Source organism: Pavona decussata, unplaced genomic scaffold (genome assembly GCF_977016875.1).
Source record: "Pavona decussata unplaced genomic scaffold, jaPavDecu1.1 SCAFFOLD_72, whole genome shotgun sequence".
NCBI classification, from domain to species: Eukaryota; Metazoa; Cnidaria; class Anthozoa; order Scleractinia; family Agariciidae; genus Pavona; species Pavona decussata.
Genome location: NW_028145491.1, coordinates 2963136 through 2976949, shown reverse-complemented (window position 1 = coordinate 2976949; position 13814 = coordinate 2963136). Strand labels below are relative to the sequence as shown.

Sequence of the window (13814 nt, the reverse complement as noted above, 5' to 3'; positions counted from 1 at the left end):
GGGTATAAGTATATTGAAAACAATCCACAATGCACATTTTGACATGAACAATCAAAGTGTCAATCATAATTTTATAATCAAATATTTTGAAAAATTATCTAATCAATAGTATATGAGGAAATTTTGCAAATTCTGTCAAGAACCAACAGATCATTTCGGTGATGAATGTTTGGAATGTTTTGAATTGATTGATGAAGAAGATGAAGATGAATTAATAAGCGTGCATGATTCTGACAAAGGATTTATAAATGATGACAATGAGTCTCTTTATGAGAGTGAATCAGAGGATGAGTCTGACATGGAATATTAATATAATATAGAGATATACATGGTGAAATCATATTGTGTTAAACAAAAGAAAGAAACTGAATGTGTTGAGCCTTCGGGTTTCAAACAAGCTAAAAATGGCCGGCTCATGTTCTTCTGTACATGTGCTGAATGTGGCATAACAAAGACAAAATTTGTCAAAAATCAGGGAAACTAAATAGCCCGTCCAAAGGGGCGGGTATAATGGATACTTTAGCATCAACTGGTGCTGATATGTTAATTCAACATGGAATACCATGGTTGGGAAAGAAAGCAGTTAAAATGGGTCGATATTATGGGTCTGAAGCACTTAGAAACCCTAAATTGCAGAAGGAAGCTATTGATTATGCTATTTCTAAAGCAACTCCTTTTGTTCAAAAGACTGGATCAGAGATGTTTGATAAATTATCAACCAAAATAAGACCAAAAAGAAGATACAAAACTGACCGAAAAAAACTTGATGGTGGTAATTTGGATACAAGTTTGGAACAACTTGGTACACATGGTAAGGTTGCATCGAAGTCGATGGATATTGTTGGAACATTAATTCCATCAACATAGGAAGTCTTTGATAGATACAAATCTGGAGACATTGCCAAAAGTGCATTCAGCACAGATACTGGCATATTGTCGAGTCAATTTTGGACGGCAAGGCTGGGAAAAAGACATTAGAAAAATACAAAGATTATCCATGTGATAGTGTGGTAAAGATTGGAAAAAAATATCACAATACGCCATCATGTGAGAGTTATCGTGCAATTGGCTGGCAGCCACCAAATTGGGATGAATATGAGAAAGGAATAAGAGGAAGACCAATAAGTGGTGGTTCAATTGATATACACAAAGCAATTGGCAAGCTACCAAAACCCAAAGCTGGTTGGGTACTTCCAGTGCACAAATACACTGGTCCATACAATGATTTGGAGAATCAAGTAAAATGGAACCCCAAAACGGGGCAAATATTGGAAATATATGATAAACCAATAGGCAAAACAGATGCAATAGCAATGCAGCATGATGTTGATTATTCAGTCTGCAAAGATGAGAAAAAATGTAAAAACAAAGCTGATAAAAAGATGGTGAAAGCATTGGATAATGTGCCATATAATGAGCGCCAGTGGGGTCACTGGTTGGCTCGAAATATGATAAATACAAAACAGAAACTGGGTCTTGGGGTTCCAAAAAACGTCAAAAGCCGTCGGGTAAAGAGGAAAACTGGCAAGAAAAATTAGCTAATGAGCTGCATAAACCCATAAGGCGTAACTTTACTCGGCGGCGTGTTATTGTAAATAACATTGATGAAATATGGGCTGCTGATCTTGTTGAAATGCAACAATTCAGTAAATGGAATAAAGGTAACAAGTATCTTCTCATGGTTGTAGATGTTTTCAGCAAATACGGCTGGATTGTCCCATTAAAAGATAAAAAAGGTCAAACAATAACTACAGCATTTCAAAGCATATTCAAAGAGGGTCGAAAACCAAAGTATCTTTGGACTGATAAAGGCTCAGAGTTCTACAACAAACATTTCAAAGACTTGCTCAAAAAACATAACATTACACTGTATTCGACTGAAAATGAAGAAAAATCATCAGTGGTGGAAAGATGGAATCGGACGATTAAAAATAAAATGTGGAAAAAATTCGCTGCTCAAGGCAATACAATGTACCTGGATATTTTGCCTGAAATATTGAAGCAGTATAATAACACTAAGCACAGTTCAATAAAAATGACACCGACAGAGGCATCTAAGAAAAAGAATAAAGGAATTGTTTACTTCAATCTACATGGAAATTTAAAACAATTATCAAGCAAACCTAAATTCGAAGTTGGTGACAAGGTTAGAATATCAAAGTATAAAAGGAAAGTGTTCGATCGAGGTTATACACCCAATTTCACAGAAAAGTTGTTCATTATCGATAAAATTCAATACACTACTCCAATCACATACAAACTAAAGGATCTAAACAATGAAAAAATAACAGGGAGCTTTTATGAACCGGAATTATTGAAAGCTAATCAGGATATATTCAGAATCGATAAAGTCATCAGGAGAGATTACAAGAAGAAACAAGCTTTGGTAAAGTGGAAAGGATACAATGATGACTTTAACTCTTGGATTCCAATCAAGGATTTAGTTGATGTGCAAAAACAATAAGCTGAAATAAGCAGCATTCTATCAATACAGTCACAGCCTCACGAATATTTGATAGCGAGTCTATCCAAGAATAAATCTATTGTTGGGTCGACTATAATGCAAGATAAATGATATTCTTACCTCAAAAAGCGTCTACAAACATCGGAACGATGAAAGTGGGGAAATAAATGTCCAAATATCCGAGAACAGGAACGATAAATATCAAAACACAAACTGCTTACAAAATGGCAGACATGTGCATTAAAAAACTAGTGTCCAGTCCCCTTTGGGTTGTGTCAACGTGTACATGCGGAAAAGCGCATGCGTGTTAATCCAAATCAAGCAATATTACGCAATATACAGAAAAATAGCACCACAAGTGTAAAAATTTCAGAACAGAGTATAATATATAGGTAGTCGGGCCCTAGTTATATTAGTTCACAAATTCTGGTAAAGCTTAGGGTGGTGTCAGTTGGCCCCTGACTGAAACCTGTTTGACGGCTTAAGCAGATGGTGAACTACTGAGTAGTGGGGGATGTCTTCCAGTGGACGGTACCTCCGGGTGAACCCGCTCAGGCCCTACTGGTTCCAGGGGGGTGCTCAGAGTTCGTTCCCGAACTCAACCTCTGTCCCAGAGGTAAACTGGGAAGGGACAGCCGCCTTGTCAGCGGCGGGAAAAAGACCTAGCTGGGGCTAGGCAAGAAACAGCCAACCGAGCACCCCCCGACAAGGGTTTTGTCCATTTTCATGACAAGTCACACAACGTCACGCGTGACAGTAACGGCACCCAGTCACACAACATCCATAAATTTGAATTATAAAATTTGTAATTCAGATTTATGATTATTTTTTTCTCCATTACAGGTTAATTATATATATCACCAAAGCTTTATTAGGGTACTTTTTTCAAAATCATAGATGATTCAAGGTGTAACAAGAGGCTAAACACCAATGACTTAACCAAAAAAGCAACACAAAGATATATACAATAAGTTGTAAAATCGGTTGTATCAAAGTATATCAAGCCAGTAGTCCTGGAAATCAAATATTGTATTAAAGGGCTTGAAAAAGGCATTGATGATAGGTGAGTTGGGGTCAAATAATGTGATGTTTATGAAAATTCAAAATTGATGAATTGGGCTGATTTAAGCGATAATCATGGGTGAAATCGGGGGTAAAAGTGACATATGTTTGAACAATGGTCTAGAACCAATAAACAACTCACTACTACTACTACTACTACTACTACTACTACTAATAATAATAATAATAATAATAATAACCTAAATAAATAAATAGTTATAATGCTCTTCGTAAGTTGGTCAAGACAATCTATTACAGTCTTGACCACACTTCAGTTCACTTCATTTTATTTACACTTTAAGATTAAATTAAATCTACAGAGTATTCCCTTAAGTAACAAAATATTAAAAGAAGAAAAGACAGAAATCATTGGCTTTTGAGAAAGTGGGAGGTGAATTAAGAGGACCATACATGTCGCTTTTGAGATAAGCACCGCAGATATAGTATAAAAGATTTAGGTAAGATGAACAAAACATGGCTTTAAACATTAGTTGTTGGGGAATTGTCTTCTACTGAGAGTTCAGCAGAAGTGCTCTGTATATTGGCTTCTTCATTTACAAATAGCTCTGAATTTCAAAAGTTCATCTTTATGTACAGCATATATTCTCTCATCAATTTGGTGGGTAAAAAATTGAGAATTGAAGCATATCTGGTGATGTGCATACCAGATCATAATAATTGGACCTCCATCATGTTTTAAGGTGGCTGAACACAGTTTTGGAAAATCTGAGTACCCGTACTTCTGCGTGATGCCACATTTAAATGCTAATAGCTGTTGAGCCCATACTTGGCATAAGTAATAAACAATACCGCAAAAGTTGATTTGTGAAGTTGGTTTTATAAGGTGGGCCGTTTCCATGGCAATGGAAGAGATCAAATGCAACCTAATAAAGCTAGTTTTTTCCATTTATCGGAATATCCACTCATTAGATTTTTATTTAAAATTGCACACATGTAAAGGGGCCTATGACATCTTTATGACGGGAACTTCACGCGATTCTCACAGACAGGTGTTTATTTATTTACAAAAATTAAGTTTTACTATATTCTTGGGCATATTGCTGATTTCCTCTGTCAGTTTTTATTTTTTTTGTTTCTGGTGTCTGAGACGTAATTTTGTCTGAAAGCATGCAAAAATATATGGATTTCTAATGACTGGATTTTGAAAAAAATAGATTTGTTTACCTAACAAAGCGCTCACAAATTTCGAACATACTGCGCATGCACAGCTTTTTGCGAGCGGTATGTTAATTCGAAGCGTTAAGAAATGTGTCCACGACGAAAAACTAAACAGAAAACCTAAGGTTCAGCATTCGCAACGGCGGCCACCCGACCTTTAAAGTGATTTACAAGTGCATTTAAAGCGACTACATCAGAAGTTCCACGAGGGCGGCGAGTCAATCTATTTGTTGTTGGCGGATTTGCCAGTATGGCAACAAGTCCTTGCTCGCCATGTGCTTTCCATAAGTTTTCAAGGTCCTTCAAACCAAGTCCGGAATCAGCCAGTCTTTTGGTCAAAGACCTTTTAACGACTCCAGAACAGATTACTCCTTCAAAGGACTTCAGCAAACTGTGGCTTTTGTCAAGGTATGCCAGATCTTCCATGGCTGAACTCAGCGATGTCGTGTTGCTCTTGTTGATGATTTCTTCTGTTGTTGTGTGAATGGAAGAGTTGAAGAGGATTTTTGTTAGGGCTTTTACATCTTCAACTGCATCTTGGCCGTCGAAATCACTGTTAAAAAGGTGTTTGTAGAGAGACTCTTGGTTGATGTTGACATAGGAACCGTCAGCTGCTTTCAGAGCTTCGCATTGGTCTTTGACAAGATTACAAAACAGAACGAGACTATCAGCAAAGTGAATATTTCGATCTTTCATTCTCTGAATGAGCTCTGGAAAATAGCGAAGGATTGTTCTCAGTAACACAGGAGTGTCAAAAGTGTTAGAGTTATGGCCAATGAGGACAACGTTCATGGAGCTACCAGGAACAGCTGGCACGTTTAGTAACCTAATTTCTTCGAGAAAATCAACGAACGATTTCAAGCTAAATATTGTTTACCCAGATTAGTTTGTGCGACAGCAGCAGCTATTCGGTGATCTGAACTTTTGCTTCCTCCGTAAAAACGAATCTTCGGTACCTTGGAACCAACTGTGCTGTGGAAACTTTCATTGATTTGGGAAGATGCGTTTTCCACTATTTTGTTAATGACAAGATCACTGGTGTAGACTTCAAATAAATCAGTTAGAACCTTTTTTAAGTTTTCACCCTTTAAGTCGGTGCCATTAGGGAGATCTTTGTGTTTGTATTTTGCTGGATTTTTATGCCACATACACCAGCTCAAGTTGTTGTCTTTGCATTGTCTGTGGTCCCCAAAAGCATGAGGAACAATTGCAGCAAGTGAAATTTTTAGTTTTTGGGGCTCTCCTTCGTTTTGATTCAAGCAGTAGCTAAAGCATTTCTTGGAGTATTCAATGACCTTTGGTGATAGTGGAGACTCTCTAGTTGCATGAGTGGTGTCTGACCATTTCTCAACGTTATAGACCACCTCTTCTCGAATCTTTGCTATCGTAGAACTATCATCATCTCCTATAAACACTGAGTATTTGACAACATAATTTGGTGCTTCACTGAAAAGCTTAACTCCTACCTGGGGTTCCATAGATTTTGAAGAACCTTTGTGATTCAGACGACAGTTATGTTTTGTAGGTTGTGTACCTTTTGACTTGGCATTGTCATAAATTCTGCAAAATTTATTAGCAGATGCAAAATTTATGACCTGTCTAGTTTTTGAACCCATTATTGCCCCATGTCCAGTCAGCGAATCGTTTGCCTTTCCACGTTTCAACCACTGCATATCGTATGACACAGATAAAGGTAGCAGGCCATCCTCGCCAGGAACTGTCCCAGTTGCTTTTTCGATTTCAATTTCATTTTCTAAGACCATTTCACATGAATTTGCTGCAACATCTTCTATGGCTAGGCCTATTTCTCGTTCACGGTGTTTGTATGCACTTCTGTTTATTGATGGTGCATCAAGGGTTGTTAACAAGCTATTGATGTGGCTATATCCAATGCCATTGTCGATGGCTCCAAGTGCAATTCTAGTATTTACGTCATATGGCTGAGGCCCTCGCTTGCCAAACTGATGCTGTCTCGAGGTTTTAATTTTGTTGATCTTTTTACAGATTTGACACACCACTGATAAAACACTTGCACAGCCTTCTTTTTTCTCTTCCACTGCATTTGAAATACAAAGAGGTCCTAAAACGAATTGGAGGGTAAAACTTTTATTATATGCTACAAAGCCAGTATTTTAAATTTCTATCAGTCATACATATATGTACTGTTGGGGCTCAAAAGTGAGGCACGATTTACAATGGTTTCTTATATAATTTTACTTTCCAACAATGCATACATGTAGGATACATCTTATAAAATTATCTGAAGAGCTTCAATAATCCAGTCCTGGTGCTGAGAAAAAAAATTGAAAACATTTCTGATAGTTTGTTGACACTGAAGTGTTTGTCCAAGCATTTGCCATCTATGTGATATTTGTAAACTGTTACATCAGACTGATATGTTTGGTGGACACCAACAAGTTTTTTTTATGACTGATCGTATAAAAATTATTCCAGTAATGGTAGCAACTTTAGCAGGAAGTAAATAAATAAACTAATAAAATGCTGTGTGCATTTGTCACTTTGGTACAGTACAAAAGTGTTCCTGTGATTGAGAATTTTCATTTCTGGTTCCCTTGAGGTACTGTATACATGTAGATATTGGACTGAGAGTAGGCATTGTAGGAATATTGATAAGGAAATGTTGTGGGCTCTTCACCGGATTTGCAGTGCTGACAACTTTGTAAAGACAGTTGTAGCAGACCCATATCAACAAATCTGTAGCCTGATAGTTTAATTGGATTTTTATATTCCTGATCCTTTCCAGTACTGCAAGTCTGTAAATAAATACAAAGATAAACATTTACATGGAGTTTGTAATAATCCAAGTACTGTAAAAAGAAAAATGCAAAAAAGAGCCAATGTCATATGATGTTATGTATCCTTACCAATTGCTGTGTTTGTGTCTCTCTTTTTCGAAGAACTGGTGGGTCTAGTACGGGAGGTGGCTGGTCGTTCTCATCGTCCTCTTCTGAAAACAAGCGGCGTTTACAACTTTCTGCTCGAGCGGCTTTAGTCCTTGCTCTTCTTTTAGCGGCTTTCGCTGTCCGCGACCGAAAAAAGGTTGTTTTCCGGGCGTTGAAAATTCGTTTTCATCATTTTCCCCGCAGAAAGCGGTAGGTCCAAACACCAAGGAAAGCAGGGCGCTAGCGAGGGGTATACCGAAAAAGCTTGTAAACCTGTGCTGACTTTGGCAACTTTTTGTCACGCAAAGATCGCGACTCGCTTCACGATTATCGTACGGATTGTTGAGTTGAGTTGCTGGACTCGGCCATTTTGCACATAATAGCTGGACAGAATAATTATTTGGAATTAAATTTACCCGTCTGGGAAATGCATGAAAATTGAAACTACATTTTACGAGTAGACGAGAACTAGAGAAAAATATTTTTGCTACGGACTTGGCCGCCATGTTTGTTTTTGTTTTTAATAGCCCCGCCATGTTACGTAATACTGCTGGCCACCCAGGCGAAACTGTGTTCAGCCACCTTAAATGGACTTGACTGTAATTCAAGTACATCAAATATATGGACACTTACACTTAGCAATTTCACTGAGGCATGCCAATCCCCAAGTTGCAACTGAATCCCATCCAAGCGATCCTGTGGTGTCAGTCCATTTGCCACTGAAGCTATTACATTACTAGCTCTTTTCACTTTCAACTGGTTGCCTGAAAACAGCTGTCCATCCACTCCAATGGCCATTAATATTCTCATCCTTGAATATAAGTCCACGGGGAACCTGTTGGGAGAAACAAACGTAAGTTGGAAATACAATATTTTAGAGATAAAGATAACAGTGTAGATGTTCTTAGAAACTGTATTTAAAAAGCGAATTCTTAATAGAAAACATTACAACAGGCATTAAGCATTCACTTTGAACTGAGAGGCAATTACAAACAACAGGTTTATATTTTCCAGCCAGGCAAATGGGTTAATTTATGCAATAAGATATTTTCAGTGATACTATTGGTATTATTTTATGAAAGTTTATAGAACTTCAAAAGAAATGACCCCACAATTCCCCATTATTTACTTTACTCCAAAGAATCAACATTTAATGATAAATTGCATACCTTTTTGGACTTCTGAGACATCTCCCTTGTGTACTTATGTGGTATGTGAAATATGCAAGCATCCTGCAGTGGCTTCAAGGCTTCAAAGTATGAGACTAAAATTCTTCATGTCAAAATTATGTAGTCCAAACATTGATTCTGCTGATCGTACAAATTGGGAAGAAACCTGGTGTTTGGGATATTTACAATATCCTCAAGATCAGTTTTTTTGACATCAAGGGAGTTGCCAGAAACTCGGTTTTCCACCATTTGGTGGTTGACCCAGTTGTAGTCTTGATTCTGGTTATCCTTAGTCATATTCCTCCTGTTTAACTGAAAGTCAAGGTTGTCAAAGGATATGACAAATCCAGGATGAAGAGTCTTCCTCAATTCATGCTCCTCCCGTGTGGCAGCCAACAATTCAAGTGAAGTGATTACAGCCATTCCAAGGTTTTCCTTAATTGTTGAAATCCTCTCCTTTACTTTCATTAGTTTGGTATTTCCTTCTGAAATCTGGTCTCTGGCAGCGATTAGATCTGCATCATGATCGTTCCCCAGTTCATCGAGTTCACTAAGTATGCTCGAGTTGGAATTAGTAAGTTTGAGCTTGTTGAACCTGGAAAAAGTAGCCTATTGAAGACGAATATCAAGAGCATGTAAGACTACCCTATACCTTCAGAGGTGTCTTCAAATGTGTCTCGCATCCAAGTGATGTAGCGCATCCAGTTTAAACTGTAGATACCTACACCCTTGTGTCAAATTAAAGCTCATAGAGCTAGCTATCAAACTAAACCAAGAATTTTGAAATAAAATGAATTTCCGAATTTGTAGTGCTGTTTCCTCGAATCAATTTTTTCACTTGGAGGAGCCACTTCAAAGAGCTGAAACTCAAACGGAATTTGTTCGTTTGCCTTCAAATTTGGACAGTAGCTAGTTTAACATATAGACAACAAAAAAGTGTCTGCGCTTTTTTTCTTTTGAAATATGTTTTCTCCGAGAGCGATTTTTGTACGATCAGTCCACATTTTTTTCATCCTATTTCGAAAATGCTTTAGAACTTTTCATAACGATTGAATGTGGCAAAATGCAGACACGTTTTTTTAGCGCTTTGGGTCCGAAAACTGAAAAGCAAATTAAATTAGCGAAAAACAAAATTCGCTTTGACTTGTACCTTTAAAAAGGTGATTCGGAGGCTCGCATTTAGAGGTCGTGAAAAATTCGACAATTTATTTTATTTGCAAATTCTTGGTACAGTTTGATAGCCAGCTATATAAGCTTTAATTTGATATGGGGCTTAGGTATCTACAGTTTAAACTGGATGCACTACATCGCTTAAACGCGAGACACCTCTGAAGGTATAGGGTAACCATAAGTGTGGAAACTTGTTAAGTTCAATTAAGGCAATCAATTGTGCCAATAACAATATTATTAGTAATCGGCTTAGCACACTTTGAGTGTTTGTTAACACAGCCATTCAAAGTACACAAGAGGCAAGACTAAATTAATGTTTTAAAAATAACTTTATCCTTGTGAGATGAAACTGTTTTGGCTTGTACGGTGTATTTGGTTCTGTGTTGACAAATATTGTAAGAAAGTATCTAACAGTATTGGAAAACAGAAATATTAATAGTTCATGTTGTTTTCCAATTTATCCTTATGCTTTCCTTTGTTTTCGGTTTAAATGTCTGGTGATGAGTTTAAAACAAAAAAACACTAAGAACCAAGGATAAAATTAAAACAAAAAAGGTTACACTGAAGACCATGTATTTATATTTTCTAAATATATAGTATCACACTTCCCCTTCAATTCCCACTTCTATTCTGCCCGATAAACACAGTATAGACCTTATAGAATCAAAATTACCTCAGCAGCTTTGCTCTTCAACAAAATCCCCATCACAGCTGCAGTTGCGTTCATTTCACGATTTCTTTGTTTCAGGAGTATCGATCCTGCAAGTGCAACACTTCCAAACCAAGTGCCTTTACAGTTTCTTCAGCTGCCAGCGTTCAACAGGAACGCGTAAAATATTGGCGCTCTTTCTTGACATTCTTCGCACAACGTTTGAAGATCAAAATTCTGCAAATCTTCCTTGCTTGTTTTTTTAAGCAATGATGGCCTGCTCTTGCTGCATAACCCTGAAACTTCCTTTGACACAGCTTATATTACGTTGGAAACGACACGAATTCGCACTGTTGGGCAATTCATGACAGCCTTAGCGATTTGGGAAGGGACTCCGTGAGCTAATGCCTTACCAATAGTCTGGTAGGAGCCAACCAGGGTTTTGTTCAAGTTTTTACTCGGATAATGTATATATAACTTCACAATGGTGCTATCAGAGCATCCAGGTTTTGACAAATGCAAGTCCTTCCACACGTTGCGAAGATCGCCATGAACATCACCCTGACTGTCAGAAAAAGCATTATTCTTGGTTTAAATGGTTGAAATTCCGGTAAAGAGGAATGCTTGTCTGCTTGATGGAACAGGAGTCGCCTGGACGTGTAGTATAAGAAGTACAAGGGGCAGGATCGAAATAAACATGTGAAGTTTCCGTTGAGAACCGAAGACTTTTCGCAGCACTCACTTGCACATCTCTATTGTTGATCGCGCTTTCCGGATTGTCTCTGTTTTCATCGTGTACAAGTCTTTTTTCCCTCAGCTGCTCTCTATTTCTAAGGCAGTCAGCAGTTCTTGTTTGATTGCTTGGAGTTTTTTCGCTGCTCTTTCGCATTTGGTCAACTGCTGGAAACATTGTCGGCAAACAAAAAAATTACTGTCCTCATGGTATTTCCCAACGTCAAATCCAGCGGCGATCGAATTATTCCAGCTAAATCAGTGGACGTTTTACCAAATATATAGACCTTATTTTTACTGGTAGGGATAGATCAACAAATAAAAAACTTATTGCTGCTTTCCACGACTTTCTTAGGAGTATCTCCCATCCCTTTCCATAATACGTCGCATGCTGGCAAGGGTTTTCCTGCAAAACAAGACGCTCATTGGTCCGAGTAAACAAAGGGAAAGGAATGTATGTCGGTTTGAAGCACCCGCGTGTGACGGGGAGCGTTGCGTAACTCCGGCCCGAGCGGCTGCGAAGGAGACTAGTGGTCCGCTGGTGAGTTTGACGTGCTGGTGCACCTCCCGTTTAAGGTGGACCCTTCGATCATCATTTCATTGGGATAAGTCGTATTCTTCTGGTGGCCATTGCACTCACCCTACTGGGGGGCCAGTCATTCACCTTAAACACAAAAAAAACTTACCTGACGCGGGAGGTACTGTGATCAAGGAGGCAGTCCTCTCAAGGTGAGGCCCTTTCATTGCACTTCGATTGGGTTGACCCTTGCGATTACCCCAAATGTGGGTAACTCGAGCGTATAATTTCTGGTAGTGGGGACCTGCGTTCGCGCTAGTCCCCGATGGTTGCTAGTTAATGTTCAACTAACACGCGCGCGGCTTTGTTTTGTTATGTTTCAGATGGAGTACGGACGGTTGCAAGAGCAGAGCAGCGGGTGATTTATGTGATTGCGAAGCAAGAAAGGAAAACAGGTAGGTTCGCTTTTGTTTACGGCCTTCTGTTGCTTTACTGTACCTATAATTCGACAAGAGAGAACGGCAATAACTTACGGCTACCTGAAAAGCTGTCGACCATGCTCGTTGAACACAGTTATAAGAGAGAGAGAGAGAACATCACAATGAAGTTCTCTGCTGTGATATTATTACTGCTTCAAATTATAGCTCAAAGTGTAGGATTACCAGACTGTACTTGTGTGGAAAAATTCAATTCAGTCGAGGAATGTGTAGCTGCCTATTGGAGGAAAGGGTATCGATATGCGGCCATCTTGATCTTCCTCTCGGTTTATCATGGCATTCACTGGACCCTGAGACAACTGAAATACTTTATAAACCACAAACTAGGATTGCGGAGAAGGGGGAATCAATCATCAGTTGCCGACATTCGCCGAGCAATAACTTTAGAACTTAATGGTTCAGGCAGGTGCCTTGGTTATCGATCTATGACACGAAGGCTTCAGCATGACTACCATCTCACGGTTGGAAAACATGTTGTCAGAACACTTTTACAGAATATTGATCCTTACGGCGTTAATCAAAGAAGACGTAGAAGACTTGAAAGAAGGTGTTATAGAAACCCAGGACCCAACGGCGCGTGGCACATTGACGGATATGACAAGCTAGCTCTTTATGGATTTCATATAAGTGGTTGCATTGATGGCTATTCCAGAAGGATTATGTTTCTGCAGGTTGCAGCCACCAATCATGATCCTGCGGTCATTGCATATTATTACTTAAGCTGTGTAAAGCAGATACAAGGATGTCCAAGACTAGTTCAAACTGATTGTGGGACGGAAAATGTGGTAGTTGCTGCAATACAGGGAGTTTTTTGCATCAATGCTCCCCCTCCTTTTGATGGCCCCAACAGCCATCGGTTTGGCAGTTCACCATCCAACCAACACATTGAAGCATGGTGGTCTTACTACAGAGAACAAAACAGTGGTTGGTGGATTGATTTTTTTAAAGATTTGGCAGCTTCAGGGAATTTTGAACCTGGTAATTTGATTCATACTTGCTGTCTCCAATTCTGTTTCATGGCTTTAATTCAGGAAGAATTAGACAAAGTGGCCAGTGAATGGAACCGTCATCGAATTAGGCAGAGCAGAATGGCCGAGTGCCCTCCTGGAGTACCTGACGAGTTGTATTTCCTATCAGGGCCTTCAGGTAAAGTTATTTATCATGTCATTTGCTATGGCTTGCCTTCCCCTTTTCATTAGAATACAGAAATGGATGGGCTGGCTCAAACCTAGTTTGGAGTGACGATAATGAGAAAATAAGTTTTTCAGAGCTGGTGGGAAGAGGAATAAAAATTAAAAAAATATATACTTCGAAATGTTGTACAAAAAGAAAGCAGGGGCGAGAACCACTTTTGAGGGCGGAAACCAGGAGAACAGGTGCAGAAAGTTACTCCCTTTCCCGCTACAGGGTTTTGTGAAAATTAATAAGTTATGCATTTTTCAGGAATAGCCCTTTTCACGGTTTGCATTACA

The 13814-nt window shown here is 38.7% G+C and overlaps 1 protein-coding gene, 1 non-coding gene and 1 pseudogene across 2 annotated transcripts; 2 read left to right on the top strand and 1 right to left on the bottom strand.

The window, feature by feature from the left end:
• Positions 1 to 11506, bottom strand: part of LOC146476990 (uncharacterized) — a 31596-nt pseudogene extending 20090 nt beyond the window's left edge.
• Positions 11507 to 12006: 500 nt separating this feature from the next.
• Positions 12007 to 12170, top strand: LOC146476989 (U1 spliceosomal RNA). Its single transcript, XR_014865532.1, has one exon. It is a non-coding gene; the product is annotated as a U1 spliceosomal RNA (small nuclear RNA).
• A 451-nt stretch (positions 12171 to 12621) lies between these two features.
• Positions 12622 to 13582, top strand: LOC146476988 (uncharacterized). The gene has a single exon (XM_085114130.1). It carries the CDS (start codon positions 12768 to 12770, stop codon positions 13539 to 13541), a length of 774 nt encoding a protein of 257 aa, XP_084970256.1. The 5' UTR covers positions 12622 to 12767; the 3' UTR covers positions 13542 to 13582.
• The last annotated feature ends 232 nt before the right edge of the window (positions 13583 to 13814 follow it).